The sequence below is a fragment of the Lepus europaeus genome, chromosome 14, assembly GCF_033115175.1.
Source record: "Lepus europaeus isolate LE1 chromosome 14, mLepTim1.pri, whole genome shotgun sequence".
Taxonomy (NCBI): Eukaryota; Metazoa; Chordata; class Mammalia; order Lagomorpha; family Leporidae; genus Lepus; species Lepus europaeus.
Genome location: NC_084840.1, coordinates 41,314,217 through 41,335,500, shown reverse-complemented (window position 1 = coordinate 41,335,500; position 21,284 = coordinate 41,314,217). Strand labels below are relative to the sequence as shown.

Genomic DNA, 21,284 nt, shown 5'->3' with positions numbered 1-21,284 from the left:
TCACAGATCAGAGAGAGCATATACTGTTTGTCCCTTTGGGACTGGCTTATTTCACTCAGTATAATGTTTTCCAGGTTCATTCATTTTGTTGCAAATGACTGGTCATAACTTGCACTTTTTTTTAACGCTGTGTAGTATTCCATAGAGTACATATCTCATAATTTCTTTATCCAGTCTTAGGTTGGCAAGCGTTTAGGTTGATTCCATGTCTTAGCTATTGTGAATTGAGCTGCAATAAACATGGAGGTGCAGATAACTCTTTTATGTGCTGATTTCATTTCCCTTCGTTAAATTCCCAAGGAGTGGGATAGCTGGGTCACATGGTAGGTCTATATTGAGATTTCTGAGGTATCTTCATACTGATTCCCATAGTGGTTTTACCAGTTTACATTCCCACCAACAGTGGGTTAGGGTATATTTTTCCCCACATCCTCACCAGCATTTTTTGATTTCTGTATGAAAGCCATTCTAGTTGGGGTGAGGTGAGACCTCATTGTTCTGATTTGCATTTCCCTGATGGCTGGTGATCTTAAGCATTTTTTCATGTGTCTGTTTGCCATTCGAATTTCCTCTTGAAAAACATCTGTTTAAGTCCTTGGCCCACTTTTAATGGGCTGTTTTGTTGTGGAGTTTCTTGATCTCTTTATAGATTCTGGTTATTAATCCTTTATCAGTTGCATTATTTGCAAATAATTTCTCCCATTCTGTCGGTTGTCTCTTTCCTGAGTGTTTCTTTTGCAGTACAGAAGCTTCTCAATTTGATGTAATCCCAAATGTTGATTTTGACTTTTACTGCCTGTGCCTCTGGGGTCTTTTCCAAGAACTTTTTTCCTGTGCCAATGTCTTGCAGGGTTTCCCCAATGTTCTCTAATCATTTTATGGTATCAGGTCATAGATTTAAGTCTAGTTTTGTGTTTGGTTTGCTGTTGTTCTTCTAGATCCTTGAGGTGTGTGGTTAGTTCATTTATTTGGTGCCTTTCCAATTTCTTGATGTAGGCACCGATTGCCATAAACTTTCCTTGTAACACTGCTTTTGCTGTATCCCATAAATTTTGATATGCTGTATTGTCATCTTCATTTGTTTCCAGAAATTTTTTTATATCTTTTTTGATTTCTTCTATAACCCACTGTTCATTCAGGAGCATAGTGTTCAGTCTGCATGTTTTGCATATGTTCTAGAGATTCCTGAGTTGCTGATTTCCAGCTTCACTCCATTGTGGTCTCAGAAGATGCATGGTATGATATAAATTTTTTTGAATTTGCTGAGACCTACCTAGCATGTGATCAATCCTAGAGAAAGTTCCATGCACAGGTGGGAAGAATGTGTATTCTGCTATTGTAGTAGGAAAAAAATCTATAGATATTTGTTAGGTCCCTTTGGTCTATAATGTCAATTTACTCTGTCTCCTTGCTGATTTTCTGTCTGGTTGATCTGTCCTTTGCTGGGTAGTGAAGTTCCTCCTTTTAGATCCCTTAACATTTCTTTTAAATAGCCATGTGCCCCATAATTAGGTGCATAAATTTATAATAGTTGCATCTTCCTGTTGAATTGATACCTTAATCATTACATAGTGTCTTTCTTTCTATCTTTTAACAGTTTTTGTATTAAAGTCTATTTTGTCTGATACTAGGATGGCTACACCAGCTCCTTTTTGGTTTCTGTTAGCATGGAATATCCTTTTCCATCCTTTCACTTTCAGTCTACATGCATCTTTGTTGGTAAGATGTGTTTCTTGTAGGCAGCAAATAGATGGGTTTTATTTAATCCATTCAGCCAGTCTGTGTCTTTTAATTGGAGAGTTGAGGTCATTTACATTCAAGGTGACTATTGATAAGTAATGATTTTGCCCTGCCATTTTTCCATAAAAATTCCTATTTGTTTTACTTTGAATTTCCTTTGTATTTATCCTGAGAGTTTTCCTTCCTTTACCTTCTGTATTGATGTCTTGTGTTTCTGTGTGCAGCACATCCATATGCATCTTCTGCAGGGCTGGATGGGTGGTGACAAATTCTTTCTGTTTGTCATGGAAGGTCTTTATTTCACCTTCGTTCATAAATGAGAGCTTTGCAGGGTATAGTGGTCTGGGTTGACAGTTTTTTCCCTCTTAAGTCTTGGACTGAATGTCACCATTCTTTCCTAGCCTGTAGGGTTTCTGATGAGATGTCTGCTATGACTCTAATTGGAGATCCTCTGAAAGTAATCTGGCTTTTCTCTCATGCACATTTTAGAATCTTTTCTTTGTTTTACTGCGGAGAATTTGATTACAATGTGTTGTGATAAGGATCTTTTCTGGTCATTTGTATTAGGAATTCTATGTACTTCCTGTACTTGGATTCACCTTTCTTTCTCCAAATTGGGAAAACTTTGTTATTATTCACTGAAAAGACCTTCTAATCCTTTCTCTTTCCATGCCTTCAGGAACTCCTAGGACCTGTATGATGAGTCATTTAATAGTATCCGGTAGATTCCCAACAGTGTTTTTTAGTTTTCTAATTTCTTCTTCTTCTGTTAGGTCTGCATAATTTCCTGTGGTTTGTCTTCTAAGTCAGATATTCTTTCTTCTGCTTCAATTCTGTTGTTAAAGCTCTCCACCATATTTTTGTTTGTTCTATTGAATTCTTCATTTCCAAAATTTCATTTTGATTTCTCTTTAGGATCTCAATTTCATGGGAGAAGTTTTCTTTCATGTCATGTATGGATTTCATTAGTCCATACATTTGCTTCTGATTACTTCTAAGTAATTCTATGATCAATATTTTGAATTCCATTTCTTGCGTTTCTTCCTTCACATCATCTTCACAATCTAGAGATGTTGTGTTCTTTTGGGAGTGTCATGTTGTCTTCCTTATTCTTGTTTCTTGGATTGGTGTATTTATTATTCAGCATTTCTGGGGATACTTGTTGGATTTTGTGCTGTGGCGGCTTTTATCTTTCAGCTATGTCTGATTGGATTAGTGGAGTGTCTACTTTCAGGGAATATCTAGAGGTGTGTGGTGGGACTGGCCAGAGAGCTCTATTTAATGCTGCAGGGTGTTTGGCATTTAAACCTTTTTTTTTAATCAGAAAGGAGATTTCTTGTTGTAGACTCACCTGAGCTCCTTTCCTCAAAGGAGACCAGTGCCTAAGCACCTGGCCCAGTAAGTATATTATTCGTCCTGCCACAAGGACCACACAAAGGATCTGTGCAGTCCTCAGTATAAGCTCATATTTCCCAGCAGTACCTCTCACCAGGAAATCAGGGAGCCCTGATCGTGTGGAGCTTCCCACAGTAACTGCCCAATGTCCCAGCCACACCGAGTTCTCCCCATGCAGCCTCAGTGTTTTCACAGTCACAGGCACCTAGCCCCTGTCTTTTCTCCCCACCAGACTCAGGAGTCTCTACTTGGCTGGTTTCTAGCACGGACACAAGCTGGCACAGCTGTTATATATGTCCAAATTGGTGCTTTCTCTCTGTTAGCTTGTTACAGGACACCTTCGCAGGATGACTGAGGAAAGAGAAAACATGCCCTGCCCCCCTCCCCTTTGTTTTTTTCTCCTCTAGTTTGGCAGGTACACTATCCCCCAGGGGGCTTCAAGCTGGATTCCCTCTAGGTTCTTCCTGCAGCTTTTTCACCAGTAGCTTGGGCTGCTGCAGTCTGATTTCACCATGCTCTCCAAAGCTCCAAAGTGGGGTCCTAAGTTGTCAAGACAGCAATTTATATGCAAGGCAAAGCCAGCAAGGTATTTGACTTGGATAGAAAAATATGATGCAAGAAAAAGTTAGGGAGAGGTGATGCTAGAGGCAAGAATTTACTGGAATGACAATGGAAATTAATGATATTATGAGTCGAATGAATTAACCACAGCATATCCTCTTAAAGGATTTATGGAAAACATATGTTTTATTTTCTGCCATCTCAGGTATCTTTAAGTTTTCCTTTCTTGTAGCTCACCTTCCAGTGGAGAGTACCACTTTGCAAGCATGCACTTACACACAAAAATGCATGCTGTTTCAGCACTTACTTGGGGAGATGTTTCTACCCATCCTGATACTAATTACAGTGTGAGCTATGAGGAAGAAATCCCTTGTATAGTGGACACATTGTGTCTTGAAATATGTAAGATGGCATGATGAATAAACTGAGCATCTTAGAGTTTTCAGTAAAGTCTTTGTTGTGCTAGTTTATTTTTGGTTTGAAGTGATTTTCAAGGTATCAATCCATACTCTTACCCAAGTGTAACTACCACAGACATTTCTAAACCAAACATACGGTTTTTGTGTACTTTCTTTTTAGTTAATTCAACTTATCTTTGTTTTGTTAGTAAAAATTTTAGAGCCAAAGTTGAAAATGTGAGTGAATGTGGATCTTCAGATGGGTAGCATACAAAGAGTCAGATGATCTTAGGATATAACTATAAATGAATAAAGGCATAAAGAAGTACCTGCAGAGCAAGAAGTGTCCAGACATAGGAAACCTGATCTTTAAAAAGTTAATGTTATCAAGCTGGCTAAAAAAAATGGCATCAGGAGTTGATGCTATGGCATAGTGCCTGCAGTACCACATCCCATATGGGCCTTCAATAGAAGCTGAAGAAAAAAAGAATCAAGTTCTGTTATCCAGAAGTATTTTTGTCTCTTTATGTCACTCCTGATACCACCTTCCCTCCCACATTTGGTTGTTACTCATGTAAGTGACTGCTTGGTAGACCTGCAATGCAACTACTTAGACATATTATGAATTAAGTGAATTTGTTCAGGCTGATCACAGTTTATTGATCTTTTGGAACATAAACCTGGTTTGTAAATGGAGATCTATCTAAAGTGAGTTATTTGCATGAAAGATTACAATTTGTAAAGCACATTACCTCTATGACCTGATTAACTATTTGCCATATTCCCAGGAGATAGGCAGAAGTGATCATCAACATTTTGTTCTTAAGAAAACCAACCTTCGTTTGAGTAATTTCTCTATAGTCAACATAGCTAGTTGTGAGAAGCAAGACTAGATGCGGGGTGTTCTACCAGAAAGCCTATTCACCATTCCCCCCACACCATCCCTTCCCCACCCTGCTGGGTCTTAGTCCACCCGTACAGGATGGACTGGGTCCGAGGAAAGGTAAGTGCGCCGCTCGCCCGTTCCCCAGCCTCCCGATCTCGGAGACAATCAGACGCAGCAGGGAGCCAAGTCTAGCAAGGACTCATTTACTTTGTGCGTAACAGAGCCTTTTAAAGCACAAAACTGCAGAGTCATTGGGGCAGGACTAAGGACCAACCAATCACTTAAAAAATCACTTACGGGGGATTTCTATAGGACTAGCCGTATGTCTATACACTTGTTACTAGTTTTGTTACCTCCTCTGATGTTGCATAGCCAATTAGTTTTAGTGGTAAACAACAGTGGATTCCGCCCACCTTGCTTCCTTTTGGGCACCATCTTTGAATTGCTTCATGTAACTAAATTTCCCCACACCACCCCACTATCTTGTTGTTAAGGCATAAATCATAAAGAGACACGTTTCACCCTTTATAAATTTTACTTTGAACTATTGTTTTTAATTTAGTGGAATAAGAATTTAGTAATTGACTCATTCTGGTTGTGCATTGAAATGCTCTCCAACTTTAAGGATATGTTACCTTACTACTTAATTTGATGTCATGTGGACTTAGAAAATAAGGCCAAAATATATTTTGTTAACTGTTAAATACTACCAAATTTTTAATTTCAGCAGGACCTTGGTATATTTTCTCTAATTACTTGGCTCAATTTAGTAATCCCAAATTCAGAAGCCAAAATAAACACAAGTGCTCAGCGCCTAAAGAGAATCTAATATTAGGACTATGCAAAGCATTATGTAAGGACTTCAAAGAACATCTATGGGGTTTTTTTGTTTCCTTTTGTATCTTTTTGGCAAGGGGATGTATTTGGATATGTGCTTTGTATTCAAGTTCCTTTTTTATTGCAATTTTTGTAAAATAGAAATGATAGGGATGGAAGTAAATTGATCAGTATGATCAATTTGACTAAGAAATGGTGTTAAAACCTAGTTAATTGTCAACTTTCCCTCATGTACAGGATTGGAAGATATTACAATCCCAAGTGCTTAGCCTCTCCACAGTCTCCTTGGAAGCTGTTTTTAGCTCAAATGACAGAAACCTTTTTCCTTTACTTCCTGCTATTTCTGCATTTCTGATATTTGCTTTCTTTCTGCAGTGCTCATTTCAACTAGTGCATCTGTTAAGAGACCTGCGAGTTCTCCCTTTCATTTTTTAATATTTCAAAACAGAAGTCAAAATGGTATATTTTTCCCTTAAAATCCAGCTCTGATTTTTTCACAATTATGAAATGGTGATGTTATCATTTTATCCATGAAATTCCTATCTGAATAACTTCCTCTCCATCAGCATTCTTTTGCATTAAGTTACTCCTCTCCTCAAACTCTAGGTACTTGACACTTTGAACAATCTGCATTTTTGCTAAGTTAAAAAACCTTATTTTTAAGCAACTTTCTCCCTCAAATGTTTTAAAAATACAATCTGTGTTGGAATATGCTTACTATCATCTAACATTCATATTACATATCATAGCTGTTGTGTCCTCTGTTGCTTTCCCCATCTCATATCTCCCATTTTTCTAGGTTTTAAATCCTATTAAAGTCTGGTTTGTATCATGTGGTTAATATACACAAATGCATTCAAGTTTTACCTTTTCCTTGAATTTTTCTTAGAATTGAATAATCAACAGTTGTGCTCACACATTTCCTTTGCTGTTGGTATTGAGGTTTTCTATCATTGCGTTTCTATTTCCATAGTCTCTAGAAATTCAGTTGACTAAATGCTAAATGGCCTAGTTTTATGCAAGTATAGTCTAAATGACCTTTTTCTGTAGAAGTTATCTTTGCAGAATACATGTCCTAAAAATATAATTATTTTTGAAATCTTCTTGAGCCTATATTGTCTTTTTGAAGTGTTGAGGAAATTATTTTACACTTTCAATTTTAAAATACTACACTAGTCTGTACAAAAGGTCATCACTGACTTGATGGTTATGTTATATTTCACAGTGTTTGTGTGTTGGAGATTGGAGATGATATAGGCACCTTAAAATATTTTTATGGAATATTTTAGTTTCAGATTAATCACGTATATGGTGTTACAAAGACGATGTTTTTGTTTTTGATGTCGCTGTATTTGTCTGTATACAGCCTATTAACTGTTTCTGGGGGTGGTAGCTGGGTTGCAAGACGTGGTTTCTAAGGTAAGGCTGCCAGCCATCAAAACACATGCCATGTTGTGCCTAAAGAACATTACAATATCAGTGGATGTATATGATAGTCCATTAAATGCACAAACTTACCTAGATAATTGTTCCTGTCTGCTGGTAGCCAAATAAAGCCTGTTTTACATTTGGGCAGTCTGTGACTAAGTAATTTTTCTCTGCATACTCATCCAAGCTGAGCTCCCAAAGTAGCAAAAGCTTGAATATTTTCACAGATGCCTTCAAACAATATCTTTATACCTTGAATTTGGATAACAGATTGAAGGAGAAGAGTAAATGCATTTTTTAGAATGTACATTTTTAACTATTCCAAATTACTTTAGCCTTTTAGCCAGACCATTCTATCTTCAAATGGGTAAACTGCTTATGAGATTTAAGAAAAGACCTTCTTGCAATGCTAACACCTTCCTTTCTGATAGAGACAGTGTACAGCTGCACATCGTGAAAGGGCGACTGCATACTTTATTCTGCAGTTTCATTATTGGATCAGGACTTTTGGACGTCTTGTTCTCCAAGGCAAGATTGTTTTTCTTAATCATCTAATCCCTGTAAAAGAGATTGTGTTGGAAGCTGATTTCAAGTTGAGACAGTCTTCAGGAATGAGCAAATGGATAGGGGAGTTCAAGCACTGTACATTTAAGGGAATAAATAACTTGCTTGTTTACAACTACTACCATTTCATACTCCCCTGTAAGGTTTGTGTGTATGTGTATGTGTGACATTCTATTGCATCATCAGAATTTTTGCAATTTACCAGTGCTATTTATTTCCTCATCAAGCTGTTCCCTCACCAGAAAAAAAAGGAATATTTTCCATGTAATAGTCATCAACAGTTGATTCTACTTTGCATTTGCATTTCAGCTTTTATTTTTCTTTAAAGCTGTGGCTTTTATTTAAATCGACAAATATAGGATTTGTTTTCTTATTCTTATTGTCACTTAGCTAAATAAGAGTGGATCACTAACACTGTTTCAAGAAGCCAAATAACATTGTGAGAAAACATATTTAAGATTAAAAATAATGTTTTTAAATTTTTATTTGAAAAGTACAGAGATCTCCCATGTGCAGTTTTCCTCTCTAAATGCCAGCAGCAGCCAGGACTGGGCCAGGCTGAAGCTGGAGTCCAGAACTCCATCTGAATCTCCCACGTGGGGTTCAGAGACCCAAGAACTTGAGCCATACCTGCTGCCTCCCAGGGTGTGCATTAGCGGGAAGCTGGATTGAAGTAGCTGGTACCTGAACCAAGCACTCTAACATGGAATGTGAATGTCATAAGCCGCTATGCCGAACACCCACTCCAAGAATTATTTTAATTGGGTTCCTACTGGGAATTAAAAGGTTCACCTTGTTGTTTGAAAGATACAGCTAATTACTAAGTTGTTTCTAATTTTAAGTAGAAATTTGTAAGACTGTTTAAAAAAGAATTTGATTTTAAAGTTTCATTGGAGTCCTTTTATGGTTAATTTTTATTTAAAACTAAACTTGAAAATAAATCTTTGTATGCCAAGGAACCTAATATAAGGAAATGTCTAATAATAGTCTTCAGTGCTAAAATAAACATTATGCTGTTTCTTAACTCTTTCCATCTCTATTATTTTTCCCTGGAATCTGACAGCAAAAACAACACTTCTTGAACTAAATTCTTATTTCAGATTCTTTTTTTCCCTAGATAATGGATTCATACCTGATTCACTTCTAGAAGACGTTATGAAAGCATTGGATCTTGTTTCAGATCCTGAATAGTAAGCTAAATAAGAATTATTATTAAGCCAACTCAAAAAAGATTCCATTAAGTTTAAAACATACATTTTAGCCTTTTAAAAAAATTCTAAATTTGAACATACAAATCATAGCAATGTATATAAAGCAAAGGTTTATGAAAAAGACAAATTCTGTATTATAGCTGAGACTTAGCATATTCCAAGTGAGCTTCCCCTCCAACCCTGTACTTACTGTCCTGCTTTCTTATAAAAGTGCTAAAAACATAAATGTCCTTTTCTTTATCCTATATATCTTTATCCTATATATCTTTTCCGTATATAGAGAGAAGTATTATATAGTATATATATCTTTAATGACTTCAATGAAAATAATGGTAGTTCTGTTTAATGTAGATATTGCTAAATTGCTGTGCTTAAATAAATGACCACCTGGCCAGTGTTAGGTGATTGAATTAGTTGCTATGAAAGCTTTGTGGCTGCAACATAATACTGAACATAAATGTCTCAGTATTTCCTTAATATCCTTTCATTGTCTTCATTCTCACTGTTAAGTTTCATACATTGTTACACCTGTAGCTTCCTCCATAGGTGTAGGATATTTATTTTCCCTGAGAAAATGACTCTCAAGTTAGAAGTACTGATCAAATGAGAAATAAAGGTGACTTAGGATCTTTTTGTTTCTGTATAATCTATTTTTCCCTTTAAGTTTTTTCTGACAGTGAGCAGGCTAGTTTGCTGACAATATATAATGTAGAAAAAAGCAATATGAAATATTGGTATACACAGTGTGTAGAACCATTGTGACTTAATGAGTTCAGCTGTACTTTTCTTAAAAGTAGGAAACATTAATAAACTAGTTATATCTGGAATGATATCTTGCTATCTGGAGACACGATTTTATTTGTTGTTTAGTCATAATTAAAGAGGAAAAGTTAAGAGAAGGTTGAACTAGTCCATTAAATGTTTTAACACCACTTAGGTTTCTTTTCAACCAATTTCCAGGTATAAACCATTTTGTTTATACTCCTCTAATTTGCAAAAAATTGAACTCAGGTAATTTTGGTTACTAATGATTCTTAAAATGGGAAACCAGAAGAAGAAAGGGTTAATTTTTTTTCAAAATTTCATACATGTAACTATATATCATCTACTTAATTTCCCTTGATAGTTAGTACAGATAATACTTCTTGTGTTACAAAATTAGTATAATTGATTCAGTCTAATTTTCTAGAAGGAGGTGAAAGTTTGGACTGTTATTCCCTCTATTTCAGATTAGTCATATTTTTAATTTATGATGGCTCATCAACTCAGTCCTACTAAGGATTAATTTATTAAAATATATATTAAGTGTATTATGACCTTGTCTTTGTTTCATATCATAACCTCCTGGCCTTACTCAGAGCCATTAAAATGTCATATCATTTGTGTTGTAAAATATAAGACATCTAGGGTTAATAATAGTAACCGGCCCACTCCAGCATCTCAGAGGGCCAGTACTGCCTGCAACAGGGTGAGACACCCAACCCTGAAAGTTTGCTCAGCTGGGATGCAACTTTCACGAACCCTAAATCGAAGCTTTTGCTTAGAAGAAAACAGCTAAATTCCCTGTATGGAAGAGCTACCTGGTAACTGACCCACGCTGTATCTGGCCTGTGCCACTGGCTTATTCCTAACTCTGTCACAGCACTGCCAGAATAAACTGAGCAACAGACGGTGATGCAAATTCAACCAAAGGGGAGAAGTTGTTTAACCAGGACAACCTGAAACCCCTGCACATGACACTTTGTGTGTTGTAATAATAAACTGTAAATGCCACGTTAAATATGGCTTGAGAGAACAGGGAAAATAAAACTTTTCTGAAGAGACTTTTTCATTTTTAAAACCCTTCAAACTGCAGTCCATTTTCTCTGCCACCTTTCTAGTTAAACATGACAGCACTTTCACCAGCCTTGGCTACATGTAAATGGGAAAAGCTATGCAAAGCAGCCCTGCAAATGTTAGGCTGCTACCAGACCATACAGTACATGCCACCTACTGTAACCCACTGCACTGTAACTCTTGGAGAATCTTACCTCTTTAACCCTCAAGTTACATTGTCTAAGAATTTTAAAACTATCTCATTTAATTCTTTAAAATAACATTTTATTTTTCTGCTTGAGATTAAAACAAACTTAAATTCAGTGCTTCATTTGATTGTTAAATTCAGCCATACCTATGAAGCAAAGAGAATTTGCCTTTAGGAGGTTACAAGCCTGAGGGTTTAGTTTTTAAATTACTTTACCTAATAAGGAACAATATTCCAAAGTCATAGTCATGATTTAAATTTTAAATAGTAACAGATTACTCTGGTTTAAAAATAACCAAGTTTTGGCAAATTAGATGTCATTCCTTTGTATTTGTCATTAAGGTTCTAAAAAAGAACGATCCTTAGGATTTTTGGCAGGCAGATGTGTTATAATACCAGTTTTAATCATGAAAGAAGAAAAGTAAGCCTTTTTTCCTTTTGTATCCACTGTTTTTCCTTTTTTCTTCCAATAGCATAAATCTCATGAAGAATAAACTAGATCCAGAAGGATTAGGAATCATATTGTTGGGTCCATTTCTTCAAGAATTTTTTCCTGATCAGGTAATATAGTCAAGGTCTATTGTTTTGTTCTGTTGGTATGATTATTTGATTGCTTTGGCATTTTTTCTACTCCTTTAAAAATGGTTCTTACATGCAGATATGAGACTTTACTATTATGTAGACAGCTTCCCATACAGCAAGGACAGAAGGCTATGTATGTCCCAGTATATTAATGGCAGAATCTTGACAGGGGTGAGGAGTGGCAGAAGATACTGCATACACTAATATATACATAAAATGAGTTTTTTTTTTTTAAAAGAAGGATAAAGTTTAGAAGCACAAAGGTACTTCAAAAACTTTGTGAAAAAATAGAATTACAGAATCAGTTTATTTTGGCACACAATGAAATCCATGAATAGTTTACAATATGCATTTTCTAGGAACTTTCTACAGAACTCTCATGCATTGATTTTAACATTTTTACACTAAAATAAACTTAGTCCAGCTCCACTGCTCAATAGGCTAATCCTCCACCTGTGGCACCAGCACCCCGGGTTCTAGTCCCGGTTGCCCCTCTTCCAGGCCAGCTCTCTGCTGTGGCCGGGGAGTGCAGTGGAGGATGGCCCAAGTGCTTGGGCTCTGCACCCACATGGGAGACCAGGAGAAAGCACCTGGCTCCTGCCTTTGGATCAGCGCGGTGCGCCGGCCACAGCGCGGCGGCCATTGGAGGGTGAACCAACGGCAAAGGAAGACCTTTCTCTCTCACTGTCCACTCTCCTGTCAAAAAAAAAAAAAAATCTTTTAATTACATTTTCCATGGGCTGTTTGATGTATGCTTGTATGGGAATAAAAGGAAATATTCACTTTGACTACTCTCACCCCAACTTGCATTCTCTCGTTAAAGAGGTTAGCATGTAGCTTCATAGAACTTTTTTAGATACTTGGAGAAAATATAATGAACCTGAATTTCAGGTGAGTTGCAGTTGAATGGAAGAAAAATCTTTGGAGCTGTGTTGTTCGTATTTGTGATCTGCCCTCCATTGGATTTAGTTAATAGGAATTGTTCGAAGTCTTGGTTCTGTCTGCATCATCAGTAAGCCAATCCTCTATTCTCTAGCTGTCTTATCTTGGTTCCGTATCTAAGTGAAGGATTTTACTACTAAACCCAAATGTTCAGATAGCTATATATATGGTCATTTCATCAGATACTAGCCTAGTTTAAGTTGAAGTTAACTGTTTTAAGAGAAAGTCTTGCCAGTTTCTATTCTACCTTTTTTGTAGAACAGATATATTAAGAAGAAAAATGATATAATTGTCAATTTGGTATCTCAGACTTAAATTGTCTTCCAAGTATTAAGTACTGGCATTCAGTCTTGGTCATTTTTTTAAAAGTTGAGGGTGGGGGACTTCTGTCTTCTAAACCTGTTATCTTTTGTGGATATTGTGAGTAGAGAAAATGAGTGAAGTAAAATTCAAAAAATAAGACTGTCACAGTCTAGGCTTGGAGCTTTTTAACCTTTGAAAAATAACATTTTCTGATATTAGAAAAACTATTGGATTATGATATCTTATTCACATTCCAACTACTAGGGTTATTTTTGAAAGTTTTTTTAATCTAATATTGTTTTGATATCTTGGTAAGTGCTTAATAAATAGCTTTTTTGTTTAAAGATTTATTAATTTGAGAGGTAGAGTTACAGACAGTGAGGGGGAGACAGAAAGGTCTTCCGTCTGCTGGTTCCCTCCCCAAATGGCCACAATGGCCGGAGCTGCACCAGTCTGAAGCCAGGAGCCAAGACCTTCTTCCCAGTCTCCCACGCAGGTGCAGGGGCCCAAGCACTTGGGCCATCCTCCACTGCACTCCCGGGCCATAGCAGAGAGCTGGCCTGGAAGAGGAGAAACCAGGACAGAATCCGGCGCCACAACCAGGACTAGAACCCGGGATGCTGGCGCCACAGGCAGAGGATTAGCCAAGTGAACTGCAGCTCTGGCCAAACTTATATAATATCAGAAGTTTCTGCCATTTATTAAACACATGCTATACACCAGTCCCTATGTATCTCAGAAATTATTTTCTCCCTTTTGGTGGAAACTGAGGGTGAGAGAATGTAAAATTGCTTAAGATCATACAACTAATAATGGCTGATTCAAGAGTCAATGTAGCTCTAATGCCAGAGTCTAAACACTTTTCACTCTGTGTTGCATTACTTTTTTTTGGTGTTCTATGCCAATTGTTTATTAATAAAAAGAATAAATTGTTCTCCAGTTATAGTAAAATGTTTTTTAAATTAAAATATATTAACTCTGGAATTCAAGAACTTTATTTAAAATTCATCAGCGTATATATAATGAAGAAAATGATCAATTACTGATTTATTCCAGTTTGTGACAAGCATTTAGAGTGGAATACAGAAAGTTATAAAAGAGCTTTGGTTTTAGTTGGGAATATAAGACATGAAAAGTTTAAAATCAGTTAAAATTCTGAAGGTGTCTTTCAAAACAATAAAAGATGCAAAGCATGAATCATTTTCAGTCATACAGCTGAATTATGAAGGTTCTAAAGTAATAAAGAACCCACCCAGTATGTTCAGGAAAAACTGTACAGAAAGGGTCCATTTCAACCAGGCCTTGGAAAAGCAGACACAAGGAAGAACAGTATTGGAGGAGTTAAAAAAAAATTGTGAATGTGAGAAAGGCCCACAAAAGGTCTTTTCATGGGAAAACGAGTCATATGCTTGTCTAAAATAATTAGGAAAGAGAAATAGTTGGAGCGATAGGACTAAACAGTAGATTGAGTCCTGTGTTATTTTTAGGATTCTTGGTTGCAAACCACAGAAGTACAGTCTGAGTAGGCTGAGTGGACAGGAAGTGTCCAGATGGGAGGGGGTAGTGCAGAGGAAATGAAGCAGCACCTGGAAGCTGGCGCTCAGGCTTCCCTCTCAAGCAAAGGCCCTCTCTCTCCATTACTGTAAAGCGACCTTCATTCTCGTAGCCCATCTTTCTCTAAGAACTGAAACCAGAGGGGCCAGTACCTCTCTTCCTTTAGTTCCAATTTTAAGAATTCTTCAAGGGGGTCTCTGGCCTGCTTGCATGATGTGCAATGGCCAGGGAGAGCAGGAGGTGGCACAGACAGGCAGGCTCTATCAGAGGCCCTGCAGGAAATCTGCTTCAGTGAGGTTAGACCAGCAATGGTCTTGATGAATACTAGGTTGAGAGTTGAACTTAATCTCTGGCTAATTCAAAACCATGGTAAGCACAGTGGGAATAACATCAGTTTTTCTGAAAGTTTAGTGAAAAAAAAGGTGCATGGAAAATGTAATTTTGCTTTCATTGCAAAAAATTTGTGAAATCCATGCATAAAAGCTCATGGAAATGAGTATTATGGAAAACTTTAATTTCATTTTTCCACTTTTTGAAGTGCCCATATTTTAAAGTTGGTTTAGCCATTGTGTATTCTCATCTTCCACAATACTGTTTTTACTAATTAAACGTTTCAATATTTCAATGATTTTTTGAAACAAAGGCCCCTTATTCAATGTTGACAAAACTGGAAACTTGGTGCATGCATAGTTGTGATTTGAGTGAAAGTGATTCCCTGCTCTTCTGTATTAAGAATAAATTATTTATAGCCGGCGCCGTGGCTCAATAGGCTAATCCTCCGCCTTGCGGCACCGGCACACTGGGTTCTACTCCCGGTCGGGGCACCGGATTCTGTCCCGGTTGCCCCTCTTCCAGGCCAGCTCTCTGCTGTGGTCCGGGAGTGCAGTGGAGGATGGCCCAAGTGCTTGGGCCCTACACCCCATGGGAGGCCAGGAGAAGCACTTGGCTCCTGCCTTCGGATCAGCGAGATGCAAAGGCCGCGGCGGCCATTGGAGGGTGAACCAACGGCAAAAGGAAGACCTTTCTCTCTTTCTCTCTCTCTCACTGTCCACTCTGCCTGCCAAAATAAATAAATAAATAATTTATAAAAAGGAGATATGGTTTAAAAGCTTATCCTTTTAAAAAATATAGTAATATATGCACTTAGTTAAAAATTTGAACTGCAGAAAAGCTTGTAGTGGAAACCAACACTTTCCTACTTCCCAGTATCTTCTGTGTTTAAGTTTTCTGCTTACCAAGTGATTGTTTCCCCTATCAAAAGATGAATATTTGTTTTAACATTTATTTTGTATAGGGCTCAAGTGGTCCAGAATCTTTCACTGTCTACCACTACAATGGATTGAAGCAATCAAATTATAATGAAAAGGTATGATAATTCACATGTAACTTGTGTTTAACTGGATTGATGAAAGAAACATAACGGTATATAACAGTGTTTCATCCCATATACTTGTTATCTAAAAAGATTTTTCCAGAAGTCTCTATACTATCATGGTATAATTTAGAGCTAGTCATATTTTGATTTGACTAGTACAGTAAGAAGGTATTTCAAAAAAGTTTATATTGGTGCAAAGAAACTTGAAGTTCATGCAGTTTTTTCATGATATACATTTTCTGTAGCCTTCTTGACAACGTCTTGTACATGATACTCTACATTGGTGTTTGGACCAAGAGTTTCAGTACAATAAAATTACTTTGTCTATATGCATATCGTTGCCTTTGCACATTTTTCTGAATCTACATTTGTAGTTAGTCCAGTGAAAGTTGTTACTCCTTTAAATGGAGAAAGGGGTAACGGTGAGATTTCTACTGAGAAAAGTGTTTTAAAGGATTAAAATAAATAACCATAATGGTTAGCATTTATGGAGCATTTACCTGGAATTGTATTGCATACTCTGTTTATCTTAGATTCCTATTACCTTATGTAGTAGTATTGTCTGTACATTCGCATTTTACAGAGTGGGGAAACCAAAGCACAGAGAGTTAAGCAACTCAATCCCAGCTCTGCCATGTCCTAACTGCTAGACTTGGAGTGAGTCTGGTTGTCAGTCTTGGAGCCTGTACTCTTACCCATTATGCTTTGCTGCTTTCCTTTGTAAATCATTGATGAAGGCACTTAGTGATTCATTTCCAGATGTGTTCAGCTGACTTAAAGCAAAAGTTTGATCTCACCAATTCACCCTTTTTTATTAAATATTAGCTTTGTGTATACATGTGATATGGCTGTTATATTTCATCTATTTAAGTAACAGTAGATATAGCTGATAGTTAAAAACAGTGCCTAACTTTCCCTTTTAATTTGATCAATCCATGCTGGTTTCACAAGTATCTAAACTGAGAAAGGCTGCAGACAATAGATCATAATGTTAATTAAATACATGATTTTAGTTAGGCCAAATCTAAAAGGTATTTACTCTTATTTTCATAATAAAATGTAAATTCAAGGTTTTTTAAGTACAGAGATCTTTTTGCAAGAACAGATTTTATTGATATACATAGTGAAGAATATAAATTAAGAAAATTTGGATTTCCTAGGTGCTTCATCTAGAATTTAAAGTTTTGCATAGCTTTGTGATATGAGTTACTTAATAATCACCAATTAGTTATTTACTGACATCATTCCTGCAAGGTAGGTCAAATATTACCCATATTTTATAGATATGGCATCTGAGACAGGGAGATTAACGTGACTCACCTAAGGTCACGTAGCAAGTCATTGGCAGAGCAGGGGTGGAACTGAGTTCCCGATTCCCAAACCTGTCCTCGGTCTGTTGGTGACATTACCTGTATATAGTAAGTTTCAAATCATGCTTTGAACAAGCATCTTACATACTAACCAAATGATCAAAAATCAAAGAACATGGAATATTACAGTGACAGACTACTTCTATAAGTTATAAAGCTAGGCATGCATGTCCCAAAGTCTAAGAGTCAGAAATACGGTAGACCCCATAGTAAGGCATTATTTAAAATATTTTAGAGAACAAAAGGAGAATGCTGGCAAAGCAGATGAGAGCTTGAGCCACAAGGCACCCAAGGCTAGGTGAGGCAACTCAAGGAAGGTCCCAGGACTCTGCCCAAATAATTCTGCTCTGATGCTATAAATTAATTCTTTGTGAAAAACAAGCCACATCATATTTGTTGAGTAAGTTCTACACTTTATGGGCAACTTTTCAAAAAGATAGTTTTGCTTTTGGGAAAGGGAAAAGCAGGAGCTGTGCTTGTCATGGTAAATTTATTTCATCAGCTCTAGAAAGAAACTAGTACATTAGCCCACAGAGATCCAAAATATGTCTTTAGAGCTTCCTAAAAAATGAAACCAAGTTGTCTGGCTTAGTAATATATTCTATTTCCATTTAATTTGTTTTTAAGAGAGCTCCCATTTGAGCTAATAAAGTTGTTGCTTTATATATGCTTTGGAAGAAGGCAGTCTATCTGTTCAAGTTCTACAGAGTTAGAATTCTCTTGGTGCAAGAGGAAATATATGGCTGAGTGCTCTACTGTGCATAGTGGGCCCTTGCTGGAATGAGCTAAGATTTTTGTTGGTGTATTATGTCAGATACTTTTTTCCTAATTTTATATTTTATGTGATCATTGCCACTACCTATAAAGTCTCTGATTTGTTTGGTTTGTTAGCCTTTCTGTCCTGAAATCTTTCTCCAAGACTTTTCATGCATTACAAAATATACTCACATGAGCTGCATTTCAAAGAAAATACAATACAATAGCAAATTTCATTGACAAACACACAGATTGTTTTCAGCTCTAAAAATACAATATTTAAATTGAAAGGAGAAAGTCCTCCTCAGAATATAAAGCTATAACTCTATTATAGCTTTCCATCTCATGAGGCAGCATAAGCATTCCAGCGCTTCAATATAAAAGCAGTAGTAACTATGTTCATACAAGAAAATGTCTTCCAAATGGTATATATCATTTGAAGAATGATTTTTCTTTTATTGGAAACAATCTGTATTATGTTTTTTGATTCTCATATTTTTCTCTAGAGCATGATTTTTAATTCTAAAAATCACCTTGTCACCTTGGAATTAAAATTTGTATCACTATCTAATTTACAAATTTATTTCCATATTAATCAGTAAGCAAATACTCCTGCTCATAATTTATCAAACTAAAAGTTCCACATGAAACAGTAAGTAATACTTTATTTGCCAGTCTGTCAAAACTGTTTTATCCCACCTCAGAATTTGCTAAGGATATCAGCTGACTTTTGTGACTTTATTTTGTTCAACAGGTAATGTACGTAGAAGGAACTGCAGTTGTTATGGGATTTGAAGATCCCATGCTACAGACGGATGACACTCCTATTAAACGCTGTCTCCAAACCAAATGGCCATACATCGAACTGCTCTGGACCACAGATCGCTCTCCTTCACTAAACTGATTTGTCTAAGTATTTATAAGGAAAATCCTAGTAACAGATGTTGAAAGAGTCAAGACTGGCAATTGGCTAAATTAAGCTAAAACACTGGTATCATTGATTAACTGTAAATAACAAAAACACATATTCAGTGTTTAAGATATGTTTAAATTATTTGTTTTAAAGCTTTATTTTAAAGATTATCCTATTTTAGCCCTTTGTGTGAAATTTACTAATAAAATTAAGCATTAATCAAAGTATCACTTTTGCAGTCAGATAATTGGTCATTTACTTATAAATTACATAATTCTATGGAATTTGTATGTTACGAACAATAGTTGCTGTTTATAAACTTTGGGTTTAATTCATTCAGGCATATTTTATTGTTTGAATGATCTGGCTTGTAATATATCAGTCTTCACATTGAAATGCAGAAGAGTTAATTCTTTTCTAAACTGTTTTCATTAGAAATATTGATAAATTATTAGCCCAGATCCTTTGACAATTTGCATAAGTCTGGCATGTTTACGAAGCATAAGAACTATTTAAAAAATTACTATTTACTCACAAATGTATACAGGATGTATTTTTAAGAATGATAGACAAGAGAATCTGTTTAATAGTCTTAACACTGTTAATTTTCACTGTAGTGCCCAATATACTTTTCCAAATTTGTCCAAACAGCCCTGTAAGCCAGCTTTCTTGTATATTTATAAATGTGATAAATGCATGAGAACATCTGTTATTACATTAGTATATTGCATTATTTATTATGATCCTAGTTGATGGCCTAAATAAACACTTTTTTCTTTAACTTTACTCTTGTGTTTTTTATACTAATGGCTTAAAATATTATTAAACATTTCTGTCTACCAACTCTGAGAACACAGAATACAGCAAATACTTAATAGCCTCGGGCCCTTGAAAGAGATACCCAAGAGTTCTGCTAACTCACACAGCCAGAAGCATGAGAACCTGGGTGGCGGCTGTCAGGATTAGTGAACAAAGATACAGAAGCCTCATCCTGTTTAACGTGTTTGTTCAAAACTGAACTTTACCTTCAATTGTATACTTCTGTGTTGTATGACGCATTGTTCAGGGTTTTGTTTTACACACTTACAATATGAAATTTTAGCTTAGGAAAATGTAGCATCAGATTTAGATGCACAAAGGTACTTCAAAAAGTTCAGGGAAAATAGAATTAATTTTAGTTAAAAAAGTTGGACTCTATACATATATATGGAGGTCTTCAATAAGTTCATAGATAATGCATACTAGAAAACATTTCAAAAATTTTTGCACCAAAATAAACTTTTCATTCCATTTTCCATGAACTTTTTGAAATTCCCTTATGAAACCTGTGACATTGTAACCCAGTGATACTAGAATTACATCTATACTCTGGCTAATACAGACCCTGGGGAGGCAGTGGAGATGTGGCAACCCACCTAGGAAACCTGCATCGAGTTCCCAGAAAGCCCAGCCCAGAAAATTACGGCTATAAAACGTCAGTATTTCTGGTATTGTCTACTTCCATATGTAAAATACACTGATAGAATAATTCTGACTCCAGTCATAAATTCGGTAAAAATTATAAAACATTTTCTCAAACATAAAGCCTACAAAATAATACGGTCCTCTTATTGTTACTAACAAACCATCCTAAAAATTCATGGCATAAAACCATCACGTTATTTGCACACATTCTGTCACTTGGCCATTCAAACAGGATATGGTAGGGGTGACTTGCCTGCTCCTCAGTCTGGAGGCTCGGGTGCCAGGGCCTGGAATCCTGTGAAGGTGTCTGTCCACAGGACACAGTTGTGATGGGACCTTAATTTGGTCTCCCTGACAGATGCAGAACACTACACCAAAAAACAAGTACATTTTCCTTTCACATGTGTGTGTAAAATGGTAAAATATCATCAAGTAGATTATATGCTGGGCAAAAAGGAAAGTCTAAGAAAATAGCAGAAGTTTGGAAATGAAGCAACACACTTGCGAATACCCCAAGTGTTAAGAAATTGCAATAGGAATCAGAACATACTTTATACTGAACAATAATGAAAATATGACATTAACAAAAGGTGTAGAATGTAATCAGTACCTAGAAGGAAAGTTATAGGCCAGCGCTGCGGCTCACTAGGCTAATCCTCCACCTGCAGTGCCAGCACCCCGAGTTCTATTTCCCGGTTGGGGCGCCAGATTCTGTCCCAGTTGCTCCTCTTCCAGTCCAGCTCTCTGCTGTGGCCCGGGAAGGCAGTGGAGGATGGCTCAGGTCCGTGGGCCCTGCACCCACATGGGAGACCAGGAGGAAGCACCTGGCTCCTGGCTTCGGATCAGCGCAGCGCACCGGACCCAGCAGCCATTTGGGGAGTGAACCAACGGAAGGAAGACCTTTCTCTCTGTCTCTAACTCTGCCTGTCAAAAAATAAAAATAAAGTTAGAGCTTTAAAATAGAAGTTGGAAGTCTAAACTT

The 21,284-nt window shown here is 36.6% G+C and overlaps 1 protein-coding gene across 4 annotated transcripts in view; it reads left to right on the top strand.

Moving 5' to 3' along the window:
- MINDY3 (MINDY lysine 48 deubiquitinase 3) overlaps window positions 1-19,624 on the top strand; it is a 94,191-nt gene extending 74,567 nt beyond the window's left edge. For 2 of the 4 annotated variants that reach the window (XM_062210505.1, XM_062210504.1), the window contains 4 exons: window positions 8,927-8,999; window positions 11,517-11,604; window positions 15,719-15,790; window positions 18,680-19,624. In XM_062210505.1, the coding sequence (XP_062066489.1) occupies window positions 8,927-8,999; window positions 11,517-11,604; window positions 15,719-15,790; window positions 18,680-18,829 (383 nt within the window). In that variant the 3' untranslated portion in view covers window positions 18,830-19,624. Of the gene's footprint in view, window positions 1-7,676; window positions 7,774-8,926; window positions 9,000-11,516; window positions 11,605-15,718; window positions 15,791-18,679 lie in introns of those variants that run through there. The other 2 variants (XR_009867927.1, XM_062210507.1) reach the window with 2 other exon arrangements.
- The last annotated feature ends 1,660 nt before the right edge of the window (window positions 19,625-21,284 follow it).